Below are 27,038 nucleotides of genomic sequence, written 5' to 3'. Positions count from 1 at the left end.
CTGGCAAGGGCCCGGGAACACTGGTTCCTGTCACCTGGCTAAAGGAGCCTCCCCAGCCCTGCTTACAGGGACCTGGGAGGGGCTGCTCCTGGGGACAAAGGGCGCTGCAAAAGGTCCTGACACGTGCCCCGAGTACAGGGCCCGCACGCTGGCAGCTCACCAGCACCACCGGCAGCGTGGGCGCCCGCCCAGGCCCTGGCTACAGGTGGGTCACGCTGCCCACGCTGCCGCTAAGGGGCTTGGCGCCGTCCTCAGAAAGCAGGGGCAAGGCCGGATGCTTTCTCCACCCGTGCATTTTGGGCACCCGCCTGTGGCTGCACAGAGCTCCTCTTTCCCTCCTGGGAAGTCTAAGCTACACTGCTCTATTTCTAAAGGTGGGGCTAAAGCACAAGCACGCTTCCTCACTCACACCAACTTAGGGGAACACAGGGAAGGGGAACACAGGAGAGGGGAAGACAGTCCCAGAAGAGGGAGCAAGTTCTGTGCAGCCAACCTGCTCTAGGGAGCCATTCCTAATGCAGAGCGGGACGAGAAAGCATCAGACCTGCCCCGTGCAGGTCTCAGAGGAGGCCACAGGGCCTGAGGCGCTTCAGGGCTGGAAAAGGAAAACAGGCTGTGACACGCCCCGAGTACAGGGGGTCACGCTGGGCCGGGGGCAGCGGCAGGCAGAAAGCTGCCGGGGCTGAGGAAAAGCCCTGCCCTACCCTGCTTACAGGGGAGCTGGGCTGGGGGCCGGGCGAGCTCCGTTTCCCCCCCTCAGGTGCGGAGACAGGGGCTCTCACCCTCCTTACAGGGTTGCCCCTCTCTCCGGGCAGCCAAAGGAGCACAACGGCAAAAGGCCAACCACAGCAAAGACCAGCCCTGCACGCAGGGAGGTCGCCCAGCGCAAAGCCGGCCGCGGCATCCTGAAGGTGCCCTGGCCTGGAGAAGCCCTTTGCCCAGAGGGCCCTTTGTGCTCCTCTTCAGCTCCAAGCTCGCTCTTGCCGCGCCGTTCCACACTTGAGCTCGAAGACACTGCCGCTCTTGCCTCGTGGTCCCACGGCTTCTGCCAATGGACGACGACACACTCAGGCCTGAGAAGCTCCAGACCCTGTGCCTGAAGGGAACCGCCACCCAACAGCCCACAGGGACATCCTCAAGCAGCCACCCACAGATGCCCTGGCTACCCAAAAGCCCCCAACCTCAGCTCCAAGCTGCTGCTCCTACCTCGCTGTTCCACTCCTGAGCTCAAAGAAGCCAATGCTGAAGCTTGCTCTTGCCTCGCCGTTCCACTCTTGAGCCCGCAGACGCCGCTCCGGCGGCTCAATCTTGCCTCGCCGTTCCACTCTTGAGCCCGCAGACGCCGCTCCTGCGGCTCAATCTTGCCTCGCCGTTCCACTCTTGAGCCCGCAGACGCCGCTCCGGCGGCTCGATCTTGCCTCGCCGTTCCACTCTTGAGCCCGCAGACGCCGCTCCGGCGGCTCGATCTTGCCTCGCCGTCCCAGGGCTTCTGCAAACGTTGACAAGAAATCAATCAGGCTAGAGAGACTCCATCTCCCAAAGGGAACCTCGATCCAACAGCCCCACAGGGAGATCCTCACACCACCACCCACACAGCCCCGCAGCTGCCCAAAAGCCTCCAACCTGAGCTGCACTCACCATGGCGACGTCCGGCGCAGTCCCACGCCGCGCTGGGAGCCGGGCCCTCTGGGCAAATGAAGCTGGGCATGCAAAGCAGCGGCCAAGAGGCTGCAGCCCTGCTTACAGGGGGCTCAAGCCGCTGCCTGGACTGCAAAGTGCCCGGGACTCCAGAGCACTGGCCCCGACTTACAGGGCAGCTCTGGCCCGCAGGGCCTATGGAGGCTCCTTTTCTCCAGTTCCGGGGCGCTCCCCGCTAACGGGGCGGGCGCCCCAGGCAGGCTGCCAGCTGAAGGGAGCACAAAGGCTCCCAGACCCGCAGCCTGCTTACAGGCCGGTCCACACCCAGGGAGCCACGGAGCTCGGCCTTCCCCCAAGGCAACAGGAACCAGACTCTAGGGTCAGGCAGTGGAGCCCACGGCCTAAAGCCGCGTGGCCCCAGGGCCCGCCAGCCCAGCCCCGAGGACGGGGAGGGCACACGCCCGGCCCCATGACTCCTGGCCCCACACCTCTGAAAGGCCGGGGCCAGGGATACCCGCCTGATTACAGGGGGTCCCTCCAACCGCCCGCCGAGGCCAGGGGACGCACAAAACCCCACTTACGGGGCCGCCCCCTGCTGCCCGGCACCCCCCAACAAGCGCTACGGAGCACGGGCTGCGGCCTGCGCCCCACTTAGGGACAGGCCGCAGCCCGGCCGCAGCGCGGCAACGCAGCCGTCTGCAGGAGCCCCGGGAGCCTCCTCAACAAGGCCGCCAGGAACGCGCCGCCAGCCCATAGCAATGGCAAAGGCGGGACCGTGCCCTGCGGCACAGCGCTTCTTCAGCCTGCCCCCTGGCAAGGGCCCGGGAGCACTGGTTCCTGTCACCTGGCTAAAGGAGCCTCCCCAGCCCTGCTTACAGGGACCTGGGAGGGGCTGCTCCTGGGGACAAAGGGCGCTGCAAAAGGTCCTGACACGTGCCCCGAGTACAGGGCCCGCACGCTGGCAGCTCACCAGCACCACCGGCAGCGTGGGCGCCCGCCCAGGCCCTGGCTACAGGTGGGTCACGCTGCCCACGCTGCCGCTAAGGGGCTTGGCGCCGTCCTCAGAAAGCAGGGGCAAGGCCGGATGCTTTCTCCACCCGTGCATTTTGGGCACCCGCCTGTGGCTGCACAGAGCTCCTCTTTCCCTCCTGGGAAGTCTAAGCTACACTGCTCTATTTCTAAAGGTGGGGCTAAAGCACAAGCACGCTTCCTCACTCACACCAACTTAGGGGAACACAGGGAAGGGGAACACAGGAGAGGGGAAGACAGTCCCAGAAGAGGGAGCAAGTTCTGTGCAGCCAACCTGCTCTAGGGAGCCATTCCTAATGCAGAGCGGGACGAGAAAGCATCAGACCTGCCCCGTGCAGGTCTCAGAGGAGGCCACAGGGCCTGAGGCGCTTCAGGGCTGGAAAAGGAAAACAGGCTGTGACACGCCCCGAGTACAGGGGGTCACGCTGGGCCGGGGGCAGCGGCAGGCAGAAAGCTGCCGGGGCTGAGGAAAAGCCCTGCCCTACCCTGCTTACAGGGGAGCTGGGCTGGGGGCCGGGCGAGCTCCGTTTCCCCCCCTCAGGTGCGGAGACAGGGGCTCTCACCCTCCTTACAGGGTTGCCCCTCTCTCCGGGCAGCCAAAGGAGCACAACGGCAAAAGGCCAACCACAGCAAAGACCAGCCCTGCACGCAGGGAGGTCGCCCAGCGCAAAGCCGGCCGCGGCATCCTGAAGGTGCCCTGGCCTGGAGAAGCCCTTTGCCCAGAGGGCCCTTTGTGCTCCTCTTCAGCTCCAAGCTCGCTCTTGCCGCGCCGTTCCACACTTGAGCTCGAAGACACTGCCGCTCTTGCCTCGTGGTCCCACGGCTTCTGCCAATGGACGACGACACACTCAGGCCTGAGAAGCTCCAGACCCTGTGCCTGAAGGGAACCGCCACCCAACAGCCCCACAGGGACATCCTCAAGCAGCCACCCACAGATGCCCTGGCTACCCAAAAGCCCCCAACCTCAGCTCCAAGCTGCTGCTCCTACCTCGCTGTTCCACTCCTGAGCTCAAAGAAGCCAATGCTGAAGCTTGCTCTTGCCTCGCCGTTCCACTCTTGAGCCCGCAGACGCCGCTCCGGCGGCTCGATCTTGCCTCGCCGTTCCACTCTTGAGCCCGCAGACGCCGCTCCGGCGGCTCGATCTTGCCTCGCCGTTCCACTCTTGAGCCCGCAGACGCCGCTCCTGCGGCTCGATCTTGCCTCGCCGTTCCACTCTTGAGCCCGCAGACGCCGCTCCTGCGGCTCGCTCTTGCCTCACCGTCCCAGGGCTTCTGCAAACGTTGACAAGAAATCAATCAGGCTAGAGAGACTCCATCTCCCAAAGGGAACCTCGATCCAACAGCCCCACAGGGAGATCCTCACGCCACCAACCACACAGCCCCGCAGCTGCCCAAAAGCCTCCAACCTGAGCTGCATTCACCATGGCGACGTCCGGCGCAGTCCCACGCCGCGCTGGGAGCCGGGCCCTCTGGGCAAATGAAGCTGGGCATGCAAAGCAGCGGCCAAGAGGCTGCAGCCCTGCTTACAGGGGGCTCAAGCCGCTGCCTGGACTGCAAAGTGCCCGGGACTCCAGAGCACTGGCCCCGACTTACAGGGCAGCTCTGGCCCGCAGGGCCTATGGAGGCTCCTTTTCTCCAGTTCCGGGGCGCTCCCCGCTAACGGGGCGGGCGCCCCAGGCAGGCTGCCAGCTGAAGGGAGCACAAAGGCTCCCAGACCCGCAGCCTGCTTACAGGCCGGTCCACACCCAGGGAGCCACGGAGCTCGGCCTTCCCCCAAGGCAACAGGAACCAGACTCTAGGGTCAGGCAGTGGAGCCCACGGCCTAAAGCCGCGTGGCCCCAGGGCCCGCCAGCCCAGCCCCGAGGACGGGGAGGGCACACGCCCGGCCCCATGACTCCTGGCCCCACACCTCTGAAAGGCCGGGGCCAGGGATACCCGCCTGATTACAGGGGGTCCCTCCAACCGCCCGCCGAGGCCAGGGGACGCACAAAACCCCACTTACGGGGCCGCCCCCTGCTGCCCGGCACCCCCCAACAAGCGCTACGGCGCACGGGCTGCGGCCTGCGCCCCACTTAGGTACAGGCCGCAGCCCGGCCGCAGCGCGGCAACACAGCCGTCTGCAGGAGCCCCGGGAGCCTCCTCAACAAGGCCGCCAGGAATGCGCCGCCAGCCCATAGCAATGGCAAAGGCGGGACCGTGCCCTGCGGCACAGCGCTTCTTCAGCCTGCCCCCTGGCAAGGGCCCGGGAACACTGGTTCCTGTCACCTGGCTAAAGGAGCCTCCCCAGCCCTGCTTACAGGGACCTGGGAGGGGCTGCTCCTGGGGACAAAGGGCGCTGCAAAAGGTCCTGACACGTGCCCCGAGTACAGGGCCCGCACGCTGGCAGCTCACCAGCACCACCGGCAGCGTGGGCGCCCGCCCAGGCCCTGGCTACAGGTGGGTCACGCTGCCCACGCTGCCGCTAAGGGGCTTGGCGCCGTCCTCAGAAAGCAGGGGCAAGGCCGGATGCTTTCTCCACCCGTGCATTTTGGGCACCCGCCTGTGGCTGCACAGAGCTCCTCTTTCCCTCCTGGGAAGTCTAAGCTACACTGCTCTATTTCTAAAGGTGGGGCTAAAGCACAAGCACGCTTCCTCACTCACACCAACTTAGGGGAACACAGGGAAGGGGAACACAGGAGAGGGGAAGACAGTCCCAGAAGAGGGAGCAAGTTCTGTGCAGCCAACCTGCTCTAGGGAGCCATTCCTAATGCAGAGCGGGACGAGAAAGCATCAGACCTGCCCCGTGCAGGTCTCAGAGGAGGCCACAGGGCCTGAGGCGCTTCAGGGCTGGAAAAGGAAAACAGGCTGTGACACGCCCCGAGTACAGGGGGTCACGCGGGGCCGGGGGCAGCGGCAGGCAGAAAGCTGCCGGGGCTGAGGAAAAGCCCTGCCCTACCCTGCTTACAGGGGAGCTGGGCTGGGGGCCGGGCGAGCTCCGTTTCCCCCCCTCAGGTGCGGAGACAGGGGCTCTCACCCTCCTTACAGGGTTGCCCCTCTCTCCGGGCAGCCAAAGGAGCACAACGGCAAAAGGCCAACCACAGCAAAGACCAGCCCTGCACGCAGGGAGGTCGCCCAGCGCAAAGCCGGCCGCGGCATCCTGAAGGTGCCCTGGCCTGGAGAAGCCCTTTGCCCAGAGGGCCCTTTGTGCTCCTCTTCAGCTCCAAGCTCGCTCTTGCCGCGCCGTTCCACACTTGAGCTCGAAGACACTGCCGCTCTTGCCTCGTGGTCCCACGGCTTCTGCCAATGGACGACGACACACTCAGGCCTGAGAAGCTCCAGACCCTGTGCCTGAAGGGAACCGCCACCCAACAGCCCACAGGGACATCCTCAAGCAGCCACCCACAGATGCCCTGGCTACCCAAAAGCCCCCAACCTCAGCTCCAAGCTGCTGCTCCTACCTCGCTGTTCCACTCCTGAGCTCAAAGAAGCCAATGCTGAAGCTTGCTCTTGCCTCGCCGTTCCACTCTTGAGCCCGCAGACGCCGCTCCGGCGGCTCAATCTTGCCTCGCCGTTCCACTCTTGAGCCCGCAGACGCCGCTCCTGCGGCTCGATCTTGCCTCGCCGTTCCACTCTTGAGCCCGCAGACGCCGCTCCGGCGGCTCGATCTTGCCTCGCCGTTCCACTCTTGAGCCCGCAGACGCCGCTCCGGCGGCTCGATCTTGCCTCGCCGTCCCAGGGCTTCTGCAAACGTTGACAAGAAATCAATCAGGCTAGAGAGACTCCATCTCCCAAAGGGAACCTCGATCCAACAGCCCCACAGGGAGATCCTCACACCACCACCCACACAGCCCCGCAGCTGCCCAAAAGCCTCCAACCTGAGCTGCACTCACCATGGCGACGTCCTGCGCAGTCCCACGCCACGCTGGGAGCCGGGCCCTCTGGGCAAATGAAGCTGGGCATGCAAAGCAGCGGCCAAGAGGCTGCAGCCCTGCTTACAGGGGGCTCAAGCCGCTGCCTGGACTGCAAAGTGCCCGGGACTCCAGAGCACTGGCCCCGACTTACAGGGCAGCTCTGGCCCGCAGGGCCTATGGAGGCTCCTTTTCTCCAGTTCCAGGGCGCTCCCCGCTAACGGGGCGGGCGCCCCAGGCAGGCTGCCAGCTGAAGGGAGCACAAAGGCTCCCAGACCCGCAGCCTGCTTACAGGCCGGTCCACACCCAGGGAGCCACGGAGCTCGGCCTTCCCCCAAGGCAACAGGAACCAGACTCTAGGGTCAGGCAGTGGAGCCCACGGCCTAAAGCCGCGTGGCCCCAGGGCCCGCCAGCCCAGCCCCGAGGACGGGGAGGGCACACGCCCGGCCCCATGACTCCTGGCCCCACGCCTCTGAAAGGCCGGGGCCAGGGATACCCGCCTGATTACAGGGGGTCCCTCCAACCGCCCGCCGAGGCCAGGGGACGCACAAAACCCCACTTACGGGGCCGCCCCCTGCTGCCCGGCACCCCCCAACAAGCGCTACGGAGCACGGGCTGCGGCCTGCGCCCCACTTAGGGACAGGCCGCAGCCCGGCCGCAGCGCGGCAACGCAGCCGTCTGCAGGAGCCCCGGGAGCCTCCTCAACAAGGCCGCCAGGAACGCGCCGCCAGCCCATAGCAATGGCAAAGGCGGGACCGTGCCCTGCGGCACAGCGCTTCTTCAGCCTGCCCCCTGGCAAGGGCCCGGGAGCACTGGTTCCTGTCACCTGGCTAAAGGAGCCTCCCCAGCCCTGCTTACAGGGACCTGGGAGGGGCTGCTCCTGGGGACAAAGGGCGCTGCAAAAGGTCCTGACACATGCCCCGAGTACAGGGCCCGCACGCTGGCAGCTCACCAGCACCACCGGCAGCGTGGGCGCCCGCCCAGGCCCTGGCTACAGGTGGGTCACGCTGCCCACGCTGCCGCTAAGGGGCTTGGCGCCGTCCTCAGAAAGCAGGGGCAAGGCCGGATGCTTTCTCCACCCGTGCATTTTGGGCACCCGCCTGTGGCTGCACAGAGCTCCTCTTTCCCTCCTGGGAAGTCTAAGCTACACTGCTCTATTTCTAAAGGTGGGGCTAAAGCACAAGCACGCTTCCTCACTCACACCAACTTAGGGGAACACAGGGAAGGGGAACACAGGAGAGGGGAAGACAGTCCCAGAAGAGGGAGCAAGTTCTGTGCAGCCAACCTGCTCTAGGGAGCCATTCCTAATGCAGAGCGGGACGAGAAAGCATCAGACCTGCCCCGTGCAGGTCTCAGAGGAGGCCACAGGGCCTGAGGCGCTTCAGGGCTGGAAAAGGAAAACAGGCTGTGACACGCCCCGAGTACAGGGGGTCACGCGGGGCCGGGGGCAGGGGCAGACAGAAAGCTGCCGGGGCTGAGGAAAAGCCCTGCCCTACCCTGCTTACAGGGGAGCTGGGCTGGGGGCCGGGCGAGCTCCGTTTCCCCCCCTCAGGTGCGGAGACAGGGGCTCTCACCCTCCTTACAGGGTTGCCCCTCTCTCCGGGCAGCCAAAGGAGCACAACGGCAAAAGGCCAACCACAGCAAAGACCAGCCCTGCACGCAGGGAGGTCGCCCAGCGCAAAGCCGGCCGCGGCATCCTGAAGGTGCCCTGGCCTGGAGAAGCCCTTTGCCCAGAGGGCCCTTTGTGCTCCTCTTCAGCTCCAAGCTCGCTCTTGCCGCGCCGTTCCACACTTGAGCTCGAAGACACTGCCGCTCTTGCCTCGTGGTCCCACGGCTTCTGCCAATGGACGACGACACACTCAGGCCTGAGAAGCTCCAGACCCTGTGCCTGAAGGGAACCGCCACCCAACAGCCCCACAGGGACATCCTCAAGCAGCCACCCACAGATGCCCTGGCTACCCAAAAGCCCCCAACCTCAGCTCCAAGCTGCTGCTCCTACCTCGCTGTTCCACTCCTGAGCTCAAAGAAGCCAATGCTGAAGCTTGCTCTTGCCTCGCCGTTCCACTCTTGAGCCCGCAGACGCCGCTCCGGCGGCTCGATCTTGCCTCGCCGTTCCACTCTTGAGCCCGCAGACGCCGCTCCGGCGGCTCGATCTTGCCTCGCCGTTCCACTCTTGAGCCCGCAGACGCCGCTCCTGCGGCTCGATCTTGCCTCGCCGTTCCACTCTTGAGCCCGCAGACGCCGCTCCTGCGGCTCGCTCTTGCCTCACCGTCCCAGGGCTTCTGCAAACGTTGACAAGAAATCAATCAGGCTAGAGAGACTCCATCTCCCAAAGGGAACCTCGATCCAACAGCCCCACAGGGAGATCCTCACGCCACCACCCACACAGCCCCGCAGCTGCCCAAAAGCCTCCAACCTGAGCTGCATTCACCATGGCGACGTCCTGCGCAGTCCCACGCCGCGCTGGGAGCCGGGCCCTCTGGGCAAATGAAGCTGGGCATGCAAAGCAGCGGCCAAGAGGCTGCAGCCCTGCTTACAGGGGGCTCAAGCCGCTGCCTGGACTGCAAAGTGCCCGGGACTCCAGAGCACTGGCCCCAACTTACAGGGCAGCTCTGGCCCGCAGGGCCTATGGAGGCTCCTTTTCTCCAGTTCCGGGGCGCTCCCCGCTAACGGGGCGGGCGCCCCAGGCAGGCTGCCAGCTGAAGGGAGCACAAAGGCTCCCAGACCCGCAGCCTGCTTACAGGCCGGTCCACACCCAGGGAGCCACGGAGCTCGGCCTTCCCCCAAGGCAACAGGAACCAGACTCTAGGGTCAGGCAGTGGAGCCCACGGCCTAAAGCCGCGTGGCCCCAGGGCCCGCCAGCCCAGCCCCGAGGACGGGGAGGGCACACGCCCGGCCCCATGACTCCTGGCCCCACACCTCTGAAAGGCCGGGGCCAGGGATACCCGCCTGATTACAGGGGGTCCCTCCAACCGCCCGCCGAGGCCAGGGGACGCACAAAACCCCACTTACGGGGCTGCCCCCTGCTGCCCGGCACCCCCCAACAAGCGCTACGGAGCACGGGCTGCGGCCTGCGCCCCACTTAGGTACAGGCCGCAGCCCGGCCGCAGCACGGCAACGCAGCCGTCTGCAGGAGCCCCGGGAGCCTCCTCAACAAGGCCGCCAGGAATGCGCCGCCAGCCCATAGCAATGGCAAAGGCGGGACCGTGCCCTGCGGCACAGCGCTTCTTCAGCCTGCCCCCTGGCAAGGGCCCGGGAGCACTGGTTCCTGTCACCTGGCTAAAGGAGCCTCCCCAGCCCTGCTTACAGGGACCTGGGAGGGGCTGCTCCTGGGGACAAAGGGCGCTGCAAAAGGTCCTGACACGTGCCCCGAGTACAGGGCCCGCACGCTGGCAGCTCACCAGCACCACCGGCAGCGTGGGCGCCCGCCCAGGCCCTGGCTACAGGTGGGTCACGCTGCCCACGCTGCCGCTAAGGGGCTTGGCGCCGTCCTCAGAAAGCAGGGGCAAGGCCGGATGCTTTCTCCACCCGTGCATTTTGGGCACCCGCCTGTGGCTGCACAGAGCTCCTCTTTCCCTCCTGGGAAGTCTAAGCTACACTGCTCTATTTCTAAAGGTGGGGCTAAAGCACAAGCACGCTTCCTCACTCACACCAACTTAGGGGAACACAGGGAAGGGGAACACAGGAGAGGGGAAGACAGTCCCAGAAGAGGGAGCAAGTTCTGTGCAGCCAACCTGCTCTAGGGAGCCATTCCTAATGCAGAGCGGGACGAGAAAGCATCAGACCTGCCCCGTGCAGGTCTCAGAGGAGGCCACAGGGCCTGAGGCGCTTCAGGGCTGGAAAAGGAAAACAGGCTGTGACACGCCCCGAGTACAGGGGGTCACGCGGGGCCGGGGGCAGCGGCAGGCAGAAAGCTGCCGGGGCTGAGGAAAAGCCCTGCCCTACCCTGCTTACAGGGGAGCTGGGCTGGGGGCCGGGCGAGCTCCGTTTCCCCCCCTCAGGTGCGGAGACAGGGGCTCTCACCCTCCTTACAGGGTTGCCCCTCTCTCCGGGCAGCCAAAGGAGCACAACGGCAAAAGGCCAACCACAGCAAAGACCAGCCCTGCACGCAGGGAGGTCGCCCAGCGCAAAGCCGGCCGCGGCATCCTGAAGGTGCCCTGGCCTGGAGAAGCCCTTTGCCCAGAGGGCCCTTTGTGCTCCTCTTCAGCTCCAAGCTCGCTCTTGCTGCGCCGTTCCACACTTGAGCTCGAAGACACTGCCGCTCTTGCCTCGTGGTCCCACGGCTTCTGCCAATGGACGACGACACACTCAGGCCTGAGAAGCTCCAGACCCTGTGCCTGAAGGGAACCGCCACCCAACAGCCCCACAGGGACATCCTCAAGCAGCCACCCACAGATGCCCTGGCTACCCAAAAGCCCCCAACCTCAGCTCCAAGCTGCTGCTCCTACCTCGCTGTTCCACTCCTGAGCTCAAAGAAGCCAATGCTGAAGCTTGCTCTTGCCTCGCCGTTCCACTCTTGAGCCCGCAGACGCCGCTCCGGCGGCTCAATCTTGCCTCGCCGTTCCACTCTTGAGCCCGCAGACGCCGCTCCTGCGGCTCGATCTTGCCTCGCCGTTCCACTCTTGAGCCCGCAGACGCCGCTCCGGCGGCTCGATCTTGCCTCGCCGTTCCACTCTTGAGCCCGCAGACGCCGCTCCGGCGGCTCGATCTTGCCTCGCCGTTCCACTCTTGAGCTCGCAGACGCTGCTCCGGCGGCTCGCTCTTGCCTCGCCGTCCCAGGGCTTCTGCAAACGTTGACAAGAAATCAATCAGGCTAGAGAGACTCCATCTCCCAAAGGGAACCTCGATCCAACAGCCCCACAGGGAGATCCTCACACCACCACCCACACAGCCCCGCAGCTGCCCAAAAGCCTCCAACCTGAGCTGCACTCACCATGGCGACGTCCTGCGCAGTCCCACGCCGCGCTGGGAGCCGGGCCCTCTGGGCAAATGAAGCTGGGCATGCAAAGCAGCGGCCAAGAGGCTGCAGCCCTGCTTACAGGGGGCTCAAGCCGCTGCCTGGACTGCAAAGTGCCCGGGACTCCAGAGCACTGGCCCCGACTTACAGGGCAGCTCTGGCCCGCAGGGCCTATGGAGGCTCCTTTTCTCCAGTTCCGGGGCGCTCCCCGCTAACGGGGCGGGCGCCCCAGGCAGGCTGCCAGCTGAAGGGAGCACAAAGGCTCCCAGACCCGCAGCCTGCTTACAGGCCGGTCCACACCCAGGGAGCCACGGAGCTCGGCCTTCCCCCAAGGCAACAGGAACCAGACTCTAGGGTCAGGCAGTGGAGCCCACGGCCTAAAGCCGCGTGGCCCCAGGGCCCGCCAGCCCAGCCCCGAGGACGGGGAGGGCACACGCCCGGCCCCATGACTCCTGGCCCCACGCCTCTGAAAGGCCGGGGCCAGGGATACCCGCCTGATTACAGGGGGTCCCTCCAACCGCCCGCCGAGGCCAGGGGACGCACAAAACCCCACTTACGGGGCCGCCCCCTGCTGCCCGGCACCCCCCAACAAGCGCTACGGAGCACGGGCTGCGGCCTGCGCCCCACTTAGGGACAGGCCGCAGCCCGGCCGCAGCGCGGCAACGCAGCCGTCTGCAGGAGCCCCGGGAGCCTCCTCAACAAGGCCGCCAGGAACGCGCCGCCAGCCCATAGCAATGGCAAAGGCGGGACCGTGCCCTGCGGCACAGCGCTTCTTCAGCCTGCCCCCTGGCAAGGGCCCGGGAGCACTGGTTCCTGTCACCTGGCTAAAGGAGCCTCCCCAGCCCTGCTTACAGGGACCTGGGAGGGGCTGCTCCTGGGGACAAAGGGCGCTGCAAAAGGTCCTGACACGTGCCCCGAGTACAGGGCCCGCACGCTGGCAGCTCACCAGCACCACCGGCAGCGTGGGCGCCCGCCCAGGCCCTGGCTACAGGTGGGTCACGCTGCCCACGCTGCCGCTAAGGGGCTTGGCGCCGTCCTCAGAAAGCAGGGGCAAGGCCGGATGCTTTCTCCACCCGTGCATTTTGGGCACCCGCCTGTGGCTGCACAGAGCTCCTCTTTCCCTCCTGGGAAGTCTAAGCTACACTGCTCTATTTCTAAAGGTGGGGCTAAAGCACAAGCACGCTTCCTCACTCACACCAACTTAGGGGAACACAGGGAAGGGGAACACAGGAGAGGGGAAGACAGTCCCAGAAGAGGGAGCAAGTTCTGTGCAGCCAACCTGCTCTAGGGAGCCATTCCTAATGCAGAGCGGGACGAGAAAGCATCAGACCTGCCCCGTGCAGGTCTCAGAGGAGGCCACAGGGCCTGAGGCGCTTCAGGGCTGGAAAAGGAAAACAGGCTGTGACACGCCCCGAGTACAGGGGGTCACGCGGGGCCGGGGGCAGCGGCAGGCAGAAAGCTGCCGGGGCTGAGGAAAAGCCCTGCCCTACCCTGCTTACAGGGGAGCTGGGCTGGGGGCCGGGCGAGCTCCGTTTCCCCCCCTCAGGTGCGGAGACAGGGGCTCTCACCCTCCTTACAGGGTTGCCCCTCTCTCCGGGCAGCCAAAGGAGCACAACGGCAAAAGGCCAACCACAGCAAAGACCAGCCCTGCACGCAGGGAGGTCGCCCAGCGCAAAGCCGGCCGCGGCATCCTGAAGGTGCCCTGGCCTGGAGAAGCCCTTTGCCCAGAGGGCCCTTTGTGCTCCTCTTCAGCTCCAAGCTCGCTCTTGCCGCGCCGTTCCACACTTGAGCTCGAAGACACTGCCGCTCTTGCCTCGTGGTCCCACGGCTTCTGCCAATGGACGACGACACACTCAGGCCTGAGAAGCTCCAGACCCTGTGCCTGAAGGGAACCGCCACCCAACAGCCCCACAGGGACATCCTCAAGCAGCCACCCACAGATGCCCTGGCTACCCAAAAGCCCCCAACCTCAGCTCCAAGCTGCTGCTCCTACCTCGCTGTTCCACTCCTGAGCTCAAAGAAGCCAATGCTGAAGCTTGCTCTTGCCTCGCCGTTCCACTCTTGAGCCCGCAGACGCCGCTCCGGCGGCTCGATCTTGCCTCGCCGTTCCACTCTTGAGCCCGCAGACGCCGCTCCTGCGGCTCGATCTTGCCTCGCCGTTCCACTCTTGAGCCCGCAGACGCCGCTCCGGCGGCTCGATCTTGCCTCGCCGTTCCACTCTTGAGCCCGCAGACGCCGCTCCGGCGGCTCGATCTTGCCTCGCCGTTCCACTCTTGAGCTCGCAGACGCTGCTCCGGCGGCTCGCTCTTGCCTCGCCGTCCCAGGGCTTCTGCAAACGTTGACAAGAAATCAATCAGGCTAGAGAGACTCCATCTCCCAAAGGGAACCTCGATCCAACAGCCCCACAGGGAGATCCTCACACCACCACCCACACAGCCCCGCAGCTGCCCAAAAGCCTCCAACCTGAGCTGCACTCACCATGGCGACGTCCTGCGCAGTCCCACGCCGCGCTGGGAGCCGGGCCCTCTGGGCAAATGAAGCTGGGCATGCAAAGCAGCGGCCAAGAGGCTGCAGCCCTGCTTACAGGGGGCTCAAGCCGCTGCCTGGACTGCAAAGTGCCCGGGACTCCAGAGCAGTGGCCCCGACTTACAGGGCAGCTCTGGCCCGCAGGGCCTATGGAGGCTCCTTTTCTCCAGTTCCGGGGCGCTCCCCGCTAACGGGGCGGGCGCCCCAGGCAGGCTGCCAGCTGAAGGGAGCACAAAGGCTCCCAGACCCGCAGCCTGCTTACAGGCCGGTCCACACCCAGGGAGCCACGGAGCTCGGCCTTCCCCCAAGGCAACAGGAACCAGACTCTAGGGTCAGGCAGTGGAGCCCACGGCCTAAAGCCGCGTGGCCCCAGGGCCCGCCAGCCCAGCCCCGAGGACGGGGAGGGCACACGCCCGGCCCCATGACTCCTGGCCCCACGCCTCTGAAAGGCCGGGGCCAGGGATACCCGCCTGATTACAGGGGGTCCCTCCAACCGCCCGCCGAGGCCAGGGGACGCACAAAACCCCACTTACGGGGCCGCCCCCTGCTGCCCGGCACCCCCCAACAAGCGCTACGGAGCACGGGCTGCGGCCTGCGCCCCACTTAGGGACAGGCCGCAGCCCGGCCGCAGCGCGGCAACGCAGCCGTCTGCAGGAGCCCCGGGAGCCTCCTCAACAAGGCCGCCAGGAACGCGCCGCCAGCCCATAGCAATGGCAAAGGCGGGACCGTGCCCTGCGGCACAGCGCTTCTTCAGCCTGCCCCCTGGCAAGGGCCCGGGAGCACTGGTTCCTGTCACCTGGCTAAAGGAGCCTCCCCAGCCCTGCTTACAGGGACCTGGGAGGGGCTGCTCCTGGGGACAAAGGGCGCTGCAAAAGGTCCTGACACGTGCCCCGAGTACAGGGCCCGCACGCTGGCAGCTCACCAGCACCACCGGCAGCGTGGGCGCCCGCCCAGGCCCTGGCTACAGGTGGGTCACGCTGCCCACGCTGCCGCTAAGGGGCTTGGCGCCGTCCTCAGAAAGCAGGGGCAAGGCCGGATGCTTTCTCCACCCGTGCATTTTGGGCACCCGCCTGTGGCTGCACAGAGCTCCTCTTTCCCTCCTGGGAAGTCTAAGCTACACTGCTCTATTTCTAAAGGTGGGGCTAAAGCACAAGCACGCTTCCTCACTCACACCAACTTAGGGGAACACAGGGAAGGGGAACACAGGAGAGGGGAAGACAGTCCCAGAAGAGGGAGCAAGTTCTGTGCAGCCAACCTGCTCTAGGGAGCCATTCCTAATGCAGAGCGGGACGAGAAAGCATCAGACCTGCCCCGTGCAGGTCTCAGAGGAGGCCACAGGGCCTGAGGCGCTTCAGGGCTGGAAAAGGAAAACAGGCTGTGACACGCCCCGAGTACAGGGGGTCACGCTGGGCCGGGGGCAGCGGCAGGCAGAAAGCTGCCGGGGCTGAGGAAAAGCCCTGCCCTACCCTGCTTACAGGGGAGCTGGGCTGGGGGCCGGGCGAGCTCCGTTTCCCCCCCTCAGGTGCGGAGACAGGGGCTCTCACCCTCCTTACAGGGTTGCCCCTCTCTCCGGGCAGCCAAAGGAGCACAACGGCAAAAGGCCAACCACAGCAAAGACCAGCCCTGCACGCAGGGAGGTCGCCCAGCGCAAAGCCGGCCGCGGCATCCTGAAGGTGCCCTGGCCTGGAGAAGCCCTTTGCCCAGAGGGCCCTTTGTGCTCCTCTTCAGCTCCAAGCTCGCTCTTGCCGCGCCGTTCCACACTTGAGCTCGAAGACACTGCCGCTCTTGCCTCGTGGTCCCACGGCTTCTGCCAATGGACGACGACACACTCAGGCCTGAGAAGCTCCAGACCCTGTGCCTGAAGGGAACCGCCACCCAACAGCCCCACAGGGACATCCTCAAGCAGCCACCCACAGATGCCCTGGCTACCCAAAAGCCCCCAACCTCAGCTCCAAGCTGCTGCTCTTACCTCGCTGTTCCGCTCCTGAGCTCAAAGAAGCCAATGCTGAAACTTGCTCTTGCCTCGCCGTTCCACTCTTGAGCCCGCAGACGCCGCTCCGGCGGCTCGATCTTGCCTCGCCGTTCCACTCTTGAGCCCGCAGACGCCGCTCCGGCGGCTCGATCTTGCCTCGCCGTTCCACTCTTGAGCCCGCAGACGCCGCTCCTGCGGCTCGATCTTGCCTCGCCGTTCCACTCTTGAGCCCGCAGACGCCGCTCCGGCGGCTCACTCTTGCCTCGCCGTTCCACTCTTGAGCCCGCAGACGCCGCTCCTGCGGCTCGATCTTGCCTCGCCGTTCCACTCTTGAGCCCGCAGACGCCGCTCCTGTGGCTCGCTCTTGCCTCACCGTCCCAGGGCTTCTGCAAACGTTGACAAGAAATCAATCAGGCTAGAGAGACTCCATCTCCCAAAGGGAACCTCGATCCAACAGCCCCACAGGGAGATCCTCACGCCACCACCCACACAGCCCCGCAGCTGCCCAAAAGCCTCCAACCTGAGCTGCATTCACCATGGCGACGTCCGGCGCAGTCCCACGCCGCGCTGGGAGCCGGGCCCTCTGGGCAAATGAAGCTGGGCATGCAAAGCAGCGGCCAAGAGGCTGCAGCCCTGCTTACAGGGGGCTCAAGCCGCTGCCTGGACTGCAAAGTGCCCGGGACTCCAGAGCACTGGCCCCGACTTACAGGGCAGCTCTGGCCCGCAGGGCCTATGGAGGCTCCTTTTCTCCAGTTCCGGGGCGCTCCCCGCTAACGGGGCGGGCGCCCCAGGCAGGCTGCCAGCTGAAGGGAGCACAAAGGCTCCCAGACCCGCAGCCTGCTTACAGGCCGGTCCACACCCAGGGAGCCACGGAGCTCGGCCTTCCCCCAAGGCAACAGGAACCAGACTCTAGGGTCAGGCAGTGGAGCCCACGGCCTAAAGCCGCGTGGCCCCAGGGCCCGCCAGCCCAGCCCCGAGGACGGGGAGGGCACACGCCCGGCCCCATGACTCCTGGCCCCACGCCTCTGAAAGGCCGGGGCCAGGGATACCCGCCTGATTACAGGGGGTCCCTCCAACCGCCCGCCGAGGCCAGGGGACGCACAAAACCCCACTTACGGGGCCGCCCCCTGCTGCCCGGCACCCCCCAACAAGCGCTACGGAGCACGGGCTGCGGCCTGCGCCCCACTTAGGTACAGGCCGCAGCCCGGCCGCAGCGCGGCAACGCAGCCGTCTGCAGGAGCCCCGGGAGCCTCCTCAACAAGGCCGCCAGGAATGCGCCGCCAGCCCATAGCAATGGCAAAGGCGGGACCGTGCCCTGCGGCACAGCGCTTCTTCAGCCTGCCCCCTGGCAAGGGCCCGGGAGCACTGGTTCCTGTCACCTGGCTAAAGGAGCCTCCCCAGCCCTGCTTACAGGGACCTGGGAGGGGCTGCTCCTGGGGACAAAGGGCGCTGCAAAAGGTCCTGACACATGCCCCGAGTACAGGGCCCGCACGCTGGCAGCTCACCAGCACCACCGGCAGCGTGGGCGCCCGCCCAGGCCCTGGCTACAGGTGGGTCACGCTGCCCACGCTGCCGCTAAGGGGCTTGGCGCCGTCCTCAGAAAGCAGGGGCAAGGCCGGATGCTTTCTCCACCCGTGCATTTTGGGCACCGCCTGTGGCTGCACAGAGCTCCTCTTTCCCTCCTGGGAAGTCTAAGCTACACTGCTCTATTTCTAAAGGCGGGGCTAAAGCACAAGCACGCTTCCTCACTCACACCAACTTAGGGGAACACGGGGAAGGGGAACACAGGAGAAGGGAAGACAGTCCCAGAAGAGGGAGCAAGTTCTGTGCAACCAACCTGCTCTAGGGAGCCATTCCTAATGCAGAGCGGGACGAGAAAGCATCAGACCTGCCCCGTGCAGGTCTCAGAGGAGGCCACAGGGCCTGAGGCGCTTCAGGGCTGGAAAAGGAAAACAGGCTGTGACACGCCCCGAGTACAGGGGGTCACGCGGGGCCGGGGGCAGCGGCAGGCAGAAAGCTGCCGGGGCTGAGGAAAAGCCCTGCCCTACCCTGCTTACAGGGGAGCTGGGCTGGGGGCCGGGCGAGCTCCGTTTCCCCCCCTCAGGTGCGGAGACAGGGGCTCTCACCCTCCTTACAGGGTTGCCCCTCTCTCCGGGCAGGCAAAGGAGCACAACGGCAAAAGGCCAACCACAGCAAAGACCAGCCCTGCACGCAGGGAGGTCGCCCAGTGCAAAGCCGGCCGCGGCATCCTGAAGGTGCCCTGGCCTGGAGAAGCCCTTTGCCCAGAGGGCCCTTTGTGCTCCTCTTCAGCTCCAAGCTCGCTCTTGCCGCGCCGTTCCACACTTGAGCTCGAAGACACTGCCGCTCTTGCCTCGTGGTCCCACGGCTTCTGCCAATGGACGACGACACACTCAGGCCTGAGAAGCTCCAGACCCTGTGCCTGAAGGGAACCGCCACCCAACAGCCTCTCAGGCTGAGCATCAAGCCAGGCAACCTGAAACATTCGTAGCTTGTTTAAGTACTCAGTTTTGTAGTGATCTGTTTTAACGATCCCTCAGCAATTACAGACACCCGTCAGTTCCTTCTCATAAATAAGTTCAGGAGCTTTTTTGTCTCTTTTTGGCATGGTAGTGTTAGATTAAATTTCATTCAATAGCTGTTTTTTGGTAGTTTTAATATAATCAGTGTTCTTTGAAAAGAATGCATTATACAACTGTAGTTTTTATTACATCTCTATTGTGTAGCAAATATTTCTGATTGATACTTTAAGTTGTTATCTTAATGAATTATATAAGTTTACATCATTATATGTGGTTTGTAATCCCTTATTCTGAAGCAGAAAATTCTATTAATATTCACTTACATCTATAATATCTTTTAGGCATAAACACCTGAGAATGTTTGAGGCTACGACTGTACTATCCCCACCCAGGTTGCTCTCTGAGGAGTTTAGTAGGCAAGGGGCTCATTTTTGCATGTCAGGACCCATTAGGAAAGCTTTTTAGAGATTTTGTCCACAGCTCCCACTCCATCCATGACAATACCCTTCTAAAGAATCCAAGTCTTTCAGCTAAAAATGTCACCTCTTTCCCTTTTAAATTATCCCACATTGTCTGTCAAAGATGCTGCCTCCTCCTGCTGTGTTACAACAGACTCTCCATCAAATGTGCTCATCCTTCCTCCCAAAGTTCCCCAAATTTGTCCAGAAAGCACTAATTTATGTAAGTTACCGCATGTTTTCTGACAAGAAAGTGACTTCCACCCCCACAAAAGAGGGCTTGTGATTTTCCATCCAAAAAGTGCCCTAGCTGTGCCCTATACATCACCTAAGATTTTACACCAAAAATCTTTCTCGCCACCATGCACTTCTTCAGATTTTCTTCCAAAATATCTCCTACAGATCACCACAGATTTTGCTCTTCAAAAGTTCTATGCCATAGAGATTGCTTTATACTTTAGTTTCAATCATTCCATTGAAGATGAATTGAGATTTCACACCAAAAATGTTCCATCTGGCCCTTAAAAAGTACCTCAGGCTTCATCACAAAATTTTCTCTTCCTTACCTCCAAAAAATACCTGATTTGTCCCTAAAACAAATTTTCTCCCCTAAAGATTCCCTGTGATTTTCCCGCCAAAAATGTCTGCACTACTACCTCCATAGACCAGGCAGGTTTTGCTATCACACTACTCAATTTAACCAAAAAAAGGTCATTTCTTGCTGCACAGGTGAAGCCAGGAAATGCCAGCATTGCTCTCCTCTGCAGTTCTTGCTGCCCCCAGTTCTTGCTACCTCATCTCTAACCCTCACAAAGTGAAACACGGTGCAGAACGGCGACAGCCGCTGTCCATTCCTCCTCTGTCTCACCCTGAGGACAACTCCCAGGCACCTCCCGGACCGGAGCGCGCATGGAACCCCGCCAGGTGACCCGCCAAAAGGGGCAGACGGAGGGGCATCAAGTTCCCGCCCTTGGGGCGGAGGGGCCCGGAGTGCGAGGCTGCCGCTCAGGCTGGACACATCCTGTGTTCGAGTGGTGTTCCAGGGGTTCGAGGTCCTGCCTCTGCAGCTGACAGAACCAGAGGGCACGGCAGCTGCGCAAGGGCAGGTTCCTGCCCTGCAGCACAGAATGGGAGGTGGCAGCAGCACAGTGGCAGCAGGCCGGCCCACTCCCAACCGTCAGAGAGGGACATTGCTCGGGGCGCAGCCAGAACCCGACCAGGGACCCTCCCGGGCCCGCAGCGACACCCGGCAAACCCACAGCCTCACCCACAGTGACCCTCACATACCCTCAGGGGCACGCATGGCATCTGCCACAGCCTCAGTTACATTCAGGGCACCCCACACGCCTCTCTAACGGGTTCCACAGCCACACTCGACGCACCTGCCTCCCCCTCACAAAACCAATGGGCAACCTTAGCAAAACGCGGGGCACTCACCACGCATTCAGTGACCCGCATGCAATCTCAGCAACACACAGGGTGATTACCACCCCTTCAGTGACCCTCATGTCCCCTCAGAGGAACACGGGGCACCTGCCGCCCCTCAAACGACTCGCATATTCCCCCTCAGAGGAACACACGTGGCATCTGAATCCTAAGCTGCGTATAACAAAAGGCTACACGTTATATTGTACCAAAGTAATATGGGTACAATCTTACTTTTTACAATATGTGCAGGTGAAACCAGCAAGACAGCAAAGCCCCTCAGACAACAAGTACCACCACCACAATGTGCAAAAGAGCAAACCAAATGGAAAATGCAAACCGCAAAACTATCTGAAAACAAGTTGGACTGAAAAAAAAACCAAAAAAGCACCAGACATGTCCTGGAGATAGAAGTAAAAACTTCAAACTTAGGGAAGACAACAGAAGGCTTCATCCAAAGACCACCACTAGACTTTTGGTCACATAGAAGAAACTGATGCAGGTGTGAAATCAACAAACTCCCATAGAACCAAGACACAGCTTTACACAAATACGAGTATGCTCATGATACCTTGTAACTGGCACTTTACCATTTAGAACAAAACTGAAGGCAAAACAACACTGAGATTTGGCAGACAGATCCACTTTACTACCAGCGCTCTTTATAAAAACACCTGCTCGGCACCCATCTGGCTACAGAGTTTTGTTTTCCTGCTCAGCTTTGGGCTTCACATCTTCCTCCCCTCAGGGACACTCATGGCCCCCCAGGAGAACTTGGGGAATCGGCCATTCCTTCAGGGACCAGTTATTCCCTCAGTGACACACGGGACACCTGCCACTAGCCCAGTGACAAATGTCCCCTCAGTGACACTCACATCCCCTCAGTGACACACGGGACACCTGCCACCGGCCCAGTGACAAATGTCCCCTCAGTGACACTCACATCCCCTCAGCATCACCTGGGGAGACACCTCTCCCTCAGCGTCCACTGCGGTCCTTTCAGATACCTTTCCGATTTTATTTCCAAAATATTCCTTCAGTCCCTTGCAGATTACCTCACATTTTACCCCAAAAAATGTTCCTTCTGGCCATTATAAATGACCTCAGGTTTTGTTGCAAATTTTTCTCTGTCCAGCGTCCCCAATTTATCTCTGACTTTTCCCCAAAACCAATTTTCTCGCATAGAGAAAAGGTTTTCCTTCAAAAAAAGTCCACCACATGATCGCCACAGCTTTTGTTCCCACGCTCCTCAATTTTACCCCACAATGTTCATTCCGTGCTCTCCAGGTGATGCCAGGGAATTCCAGGATCCCTCCCCCATTAAGCTCTATTTCTCCCCTCTGACATACCTCATCTCTCCCTCCCGCAAAGCGCAACGCCGAGCAGAGCTCCGAGAACCGTCCATTCCTCCTCTGCCTCACGCCGGGGGCTGCCGAAGGTGCCGCCCAGCCCGTGCACGGAAGCCTGCCCCGAGCCGAGCCGAGCCGAGCGGGGCGGACACAGCGGCTTCGAGTTCCCGCCCTCAGGGCTGAGGGGACCCCAGGGGCGGGGGCGCCCCCTGCCGGACACAGCGGCTCCCAGTTCCCGCCCTCAGGGCTCCAGCGACCCTCATGTCCCCTCAGAGGAACACGGGGCACCTGCCGCCCCTCAAACGACTCGCATATTCCCCCTCAGAGGAACACACGTGGCATCTGAATCCTAAGCTGCCTATAACAAAAGGCTACACGTTATATTGTACCAAAGTAATATGGGTACAATCTTACTTCTTACAATATGTGCAGGTGAAACCAGCAAGACAGCAAAGCCCCTCAGACAACAAGCACCACCACCACGTGCAAAAGAGCAAACCTAATGGAAAATGCAAACCGCAAAATTATCTGAAAAAAAACCAAAAAAGCACCAGACATGTCCTGGAGATAGAAGTAAAAACGCCAAACTTAGGGAAGACAACAGAAGGCTTCATCCAAAGACCACCACTAGACTTTTGGTCACATAGAAGAAACTGATGCAGGTGTGAAATCAACAAACTCGCATAGAACCAAGACACAGCTTTACACAAATACGAGTATGCTCATGATACCTTGTAACTGGCACTTTACCATTTAGAACAAAACTGAAGGCAAAACAACACTGAAATTTGGCAGACAGATCCACTTTACTACCAGCTCTCTTTATAAAAACACCTGCTCGGCACCCATCTGGCTACAGAGTTTTGTTTTCCTGCTCAGCTTTGGGCTTCACATCTTCCTCCCCTCAGGGACACTCATGGCCCCTCAGGAGAACTTGGGGAATTGGCCATTCCTTCAGGGACCAGTTATTCCCTCAGTGACACACGGGACACCTGCCACTAGCCCAGTGACAAATGTCCCCTCAGTGACACTCACATCCCCTCAGTGACACACGGGACACCTGCCACCGGCCCAGTGACAAATGTCCCCTCAGTGACACTCACATCCCCTCAGTGACACACAGGACACCTGCCACCGGCCCAGTGACAAATGTCCCCTCAGTGACACTCACATCCCCTCAGCATCACCTGGGGAGACACCTCTCCCTCAGCGTCCACTGCGGTCCTTTCAGATACCTTTCCGATTTTATTTCCAAAATATTCCTTCAGTCCCTTGCAGATTACCTCACATTTTACCCCAAAAAGTGTTCCTTCTGGCCATTATAAATGACCTCAGGTTTTGTTGCAAATTTTTCTCTGTCCAGCGTCCCCAATTTATCTCTGACTTTTCCCCAAAACCAATTTTCTCGCATAGAGAAAAGGTTTTCCTTCAAAAAAAAGTCCACCACATGATCGCCACAGCTTTTGTTCCCACGCTCCTCAATTTTACCCCACAATGTTCATTCCGTGCTCTCCAGGTGATGCCAGGGAATTCCAGGATCCCTCCCCCATTAAGCTCTATTTCTCCCCTCTGACATACCTCATCTCTCCCTCCCGCAAAGCGCAACGCCGAGCAGAGCTCCGAGAACCGTCCATTCCTCCTCTGCCTCACGCCGGGGGCTGCCGAAGGTGCCGCCCAGCCCGTGCATGGAAGCCTGCCCCGAGCCGAGCCGAGCCGAGCGGGGCGGACACAGCGGCTTCGAGTTCCCGCCCTCAGGGCTGAGGGGACCCCAGGGGCGGGGGCGCCCCCTGCCGGACACAGCGGCTCCCAGTTCCCGCCCTCAGGGCTCCAGCGACCCTCATGTCCCCTCAGAGGAACACGGGGCACCTGCCGCCCCTCAAACGACTCGCATATTCCCCCTCAGAGGAACACACGTGGCATCTGAATCCTAAGCTGCCTATAACAAAAGGCTACACGTTATATTGTACCAAAGTAATACGGGTACAATCTTACTTCTTACAATATGTGCAGGTGAAACCAGCAAGACAGCAAAGCCCCTCAGACAACAAGCACCACCACCACGTGCAAAAGAGCAAACCTAATGGAAAATGCAAACCGCAAAATTATCTGAAAAAAAACCAAAAAAGCACCAGACATGTCCTGGAGATAGAAGTAAAAACGCCAAACTTAGGGAAGACAACAGAAGGCTTCATCCAAAGACCACCACTAGACTTTTGGTCACATAGAAGAAACTGATGCAGGCGTGAAATCAACAAACTCTCATAGAACCAAGACACAGCTTTACACAAATACGAGTATGCTCATGATACCTTGTAACTGGCACTTTACCGTTTAGAACAAAACTGAAGGCAAAACAACACTGAGATTTGGCAGACAGATCCACTTTACTACCAGCGCTCTTTATAAAAACACCTGCTCGGCACCCATCTGCCTACAGAGTTTTGTTTTCCTGCTCAGCTTTGGGCTTCACATCTTCCTCCCCTCAGGGACACTCATGGCCCCTCAGGAGAACTTGGGGAATCGGCCATTCCTTCAGGGACCAGTTATACCCTCAGTGACACACGGGACACCTGCCACTAGCCCAGTGACAAATGTCCCCTCAGTGACACTCACATCCCCTCAGTGACACACGGGACACCTGCCACCGGCCCAGTGACAAATGTCCCCTCAGTGACACTCACATCCCCTCAGCATCACCTGGGGAGACACCTCTCCCTCAGCGTCCACTGCGGTCCTTTCAGATACCTTTCCGATTTTATTTCCAAAATATTCCTTCAGTCCCTTGCAGATTACCTCACATTTTACCCCAAAAAGTGTTCCTTCTGGCCATTATAAATGACCTCAGGTTTTGTTGCAAATTTTTCTCTGTCCAGCGTCCCCAATTTATCTCTGACTTTTCCCCAAAACCAATTTTCTCGCATAGAGAAAAGGTTTTCCTTCAAAAAAAAGTCCACCACATGATCGCCACAGCTTTTGTTCCCACGCTCCTCAATTTTACCCCACAATGTTCATTCCGTGCTCTCCAGGTGATGCCAGGGAATTCCAGGATCCCTCCCCCATTAAGCTCTATTTCTCCCCTCTGACATACCTCATCTCTCCCTCCCGCAAAGCGCAACGCCGAGCAGAGCTCCGAGAACCGTCCATTCCTCCTCTGCCTCACGCCGGGGGCTGCCGAAGGTGCCGCCCAGCCCGTGCATGGAAGCCTGCCCCGAGCCGAGCCGAGCCGAGCGGGGCGGACACAGCGGCTTCGAGTTCCCGCCCTCAGGGCTGAGGGGACCCCAGGGGCGGGGGCGCCCCCTGCCGGACACAGCGGCTCCCAGTTCCCGCCCTCAGGGCTCCAGCGACCCTCATGTCCCCTCAGAGGAACACGGGGCACCTGCCGCCCCTCAAACGACTCGCATATTCCCCCTCAGAGGAACACACGTGGCATCTGAATCCTAAGCTGCCTATAACAAAAGGCTACACGTTATATTGTACCAAAGTAATATGGGTACAATCTTACTTCTTACAATATGTGCAGGTGAAACCAGCAAGACAGCAAAGCCCCTCAGACAACAAGCACCACCACCACGTGCAAAAGAGCAAACCTAATGGAAAATGCAAACCGCAAAATTATCTGAAAAAAAACCAAAAAAGCACCAGACATGTCCTGGAGATAGAAGTAAAAACGCCAAACTTAGGGAAGACAACAGAAGGCTTCATCCAAAGACCACCACTAGACTTTTGGTCACATAGAAGAAACTGATGCAGGCGTGAAATCAACAAACTCTCATAGAACCAAGACACAGCTTTACACAAATACGAGTATGCTCATGATACCTTGTAACTGGCACTTTACCATTTAGAACAAAACTGAAGGCAAAACAACACTGAGATTTGGCAGACAGATCCACTTTACTACCAGCGCTCTTTATAAAAACACCTGCTCGGCACCCATCTGCCTACAGAGTTTTGTTTTCCTGCTCAGCTTTGGGCTTCACATCTTCCTCCCCTCAGGGACACTCATGGCCCCCCAGGAGAACTTGGGGAATCGGCCATTCCTTCAGGGACCAGTTATTCCCTCAGTGACACACGGGACACCTGCCACTAGCCCAGTGACAAATGTCCCCTCAGTGACACTCACATTCCCTCAGTGACACACGGGACACCTGCCACCGGCCCAGTGACAAATGTCCCCTCAGTGACACTCACATCCCCTCAGTGACACACGGGACACCTGCCACCGGCCCAGTGACAAATGTCCCCTCAGTGACACTCACATCCCCTCAGCATCACCTGGGGAGACACCTCTCCCTCAGCGTCCACTGCGGTCCTTTCAGATACCTTTCCGATTTTATTTCCAAAATATTCCTTCAGTCCCTTGCAGATTACCTCACATTTTACCCCAAAAAGTGTTCCTTCTGGCCATTATAAATGACCTCAGGTTTTGTTGCAAATTTTTCTCTGTCCAGCGTCCCCAATTTATCTCTGACTTTTCCCCAAAACCAATTTTCTCGCATAGAGAAAAGGTTTTCCTTCAAAAAAAAGTCCACCACATGATCGCCACAGCTTTTGTTCCCACGCCCCTCAATTTTACCCCACAATGTTCATTCCGTGCTCTCCAGGTGATGCCAGGGAATTCCAGGATCCCTCCCCCATTAAGCTCTATTTCTCCCCTCTGACATACCTCATCTCTCCCTCCCGCAAAGCGCAACGCCGAGCAGAGCTCCGAGAACCGTCCATTCCTCCTCTGCCTCACGCCGGGGGCTGCCGAAGGTGCCGCCCAGCCCGTGCATGGAAGCCTGCCCCGAGCCGAGCCGAGCCGAGCCGAGCCGAGCGGGGCGGACACAGCGGCTTCGAGTTCCCGCCCTCAGGGCTGAGGGGACCCCAGGGGCGGGGGCGCCCCCTGGCGGGAGCCCTGCCCTGCCGTGCCCAGCCCCAACCCAGCCTCCCGCACCGCCCCCAGGGACCCTCACACCTCCTCATCATCACTAGCATCACCCACCTCTCCCTCAATGTTCATTCCGGTCCTTACAGGTAGAATTCCAGCAGGATTTTGTCCTGGGAACTATAGCTTCATGGAATCATCAAGGCATTAAAAGTCACCACAACTTAAAATATGTGTGTCTTCTATAAAATTGATTGAAATACCTCCAAACTCCCAAAGTAAACTCACCAAGTCTCCATGTACTCAGATATTTTAGCATAAATTACAGCCATGTCTAATACCTAAGTAACTATTTATGTGGTTAAATACTGTATTTGTGTGTTTGCAGCAT

The 27,038-nt window shown here is 60.9% G+C and overlaps 1 protein-coding gene across 1 annotated transcript; it reads right to left on the bottom strand.

Annotated features, from left to right (window-relative positions):
• Positions 1-4,706: 4,706 nt before the first annotated feature.
• Positions 4,707-17,297, bottom strand: LOC135301470 (uncharacterized). The gene is made up of 5 exons (XM_064421623.1): positions 17,167-17,297; positions 16,006-16,394; positions 6,104-6,386; positions 5,836-5,942; positions 4,707-4,897 (listed from the first exon to the last, which is right to left on the bottom strand). The coding sequence occupies exons 1-5, from the start codon at positions 17,295-17,297 to the stop codon at positions 4,707-4,709; spliced, it is 1,101 nt and encodes a 366-aa protein (XP_064277693.1).
• Between the last annotated feature and the right edge of the window lie 9,741 nt (positions 17,298-27,038).

The sequence above is a fragment of the Passer domesticus genome, chromosome 5 (genome assembly GCF_036417665.1).
Source record: "Passer domesticus isolate bPasDom1 chromosome 5, bPasDom1.hap1, whole genome shotgun sequence".
Lineage (NCBI taxonomy): Eukaryota > Metazoa > Chordata > Aves > Passeriformes > Passeridae > Passer > Passer domesticus.
The sequence above is the reverse complement of the archived record's forward strand: the minus strand, read 5'-3'. Positions and strand labels throughout refer to the sequence as shown.

Coding starts and splice junctions, on each gene's coding strand:
- LOC135301470 (XM_064421623.1), bottom strand. CDS start 17,297: ATGGGCTGGCGGCGCATTCCTGGCGGCCTTGTTGAGGAGGCTCCCGGG. Junction 6,387..16,005: donor CTCAGGAGCGGAACAGCGAG/GTAAGAGCAGCA, acceptor CAACGTTTGCAG/AAGCCCTGGGACGGCGAGGC. Junction 5,943..6,103: donor CTCAGGAGTGGAACAGCGAG/GTAGGAGCAGCA, acceptor GTCCATTGGCAG/AAGCCGTGGGACCACGAGGC.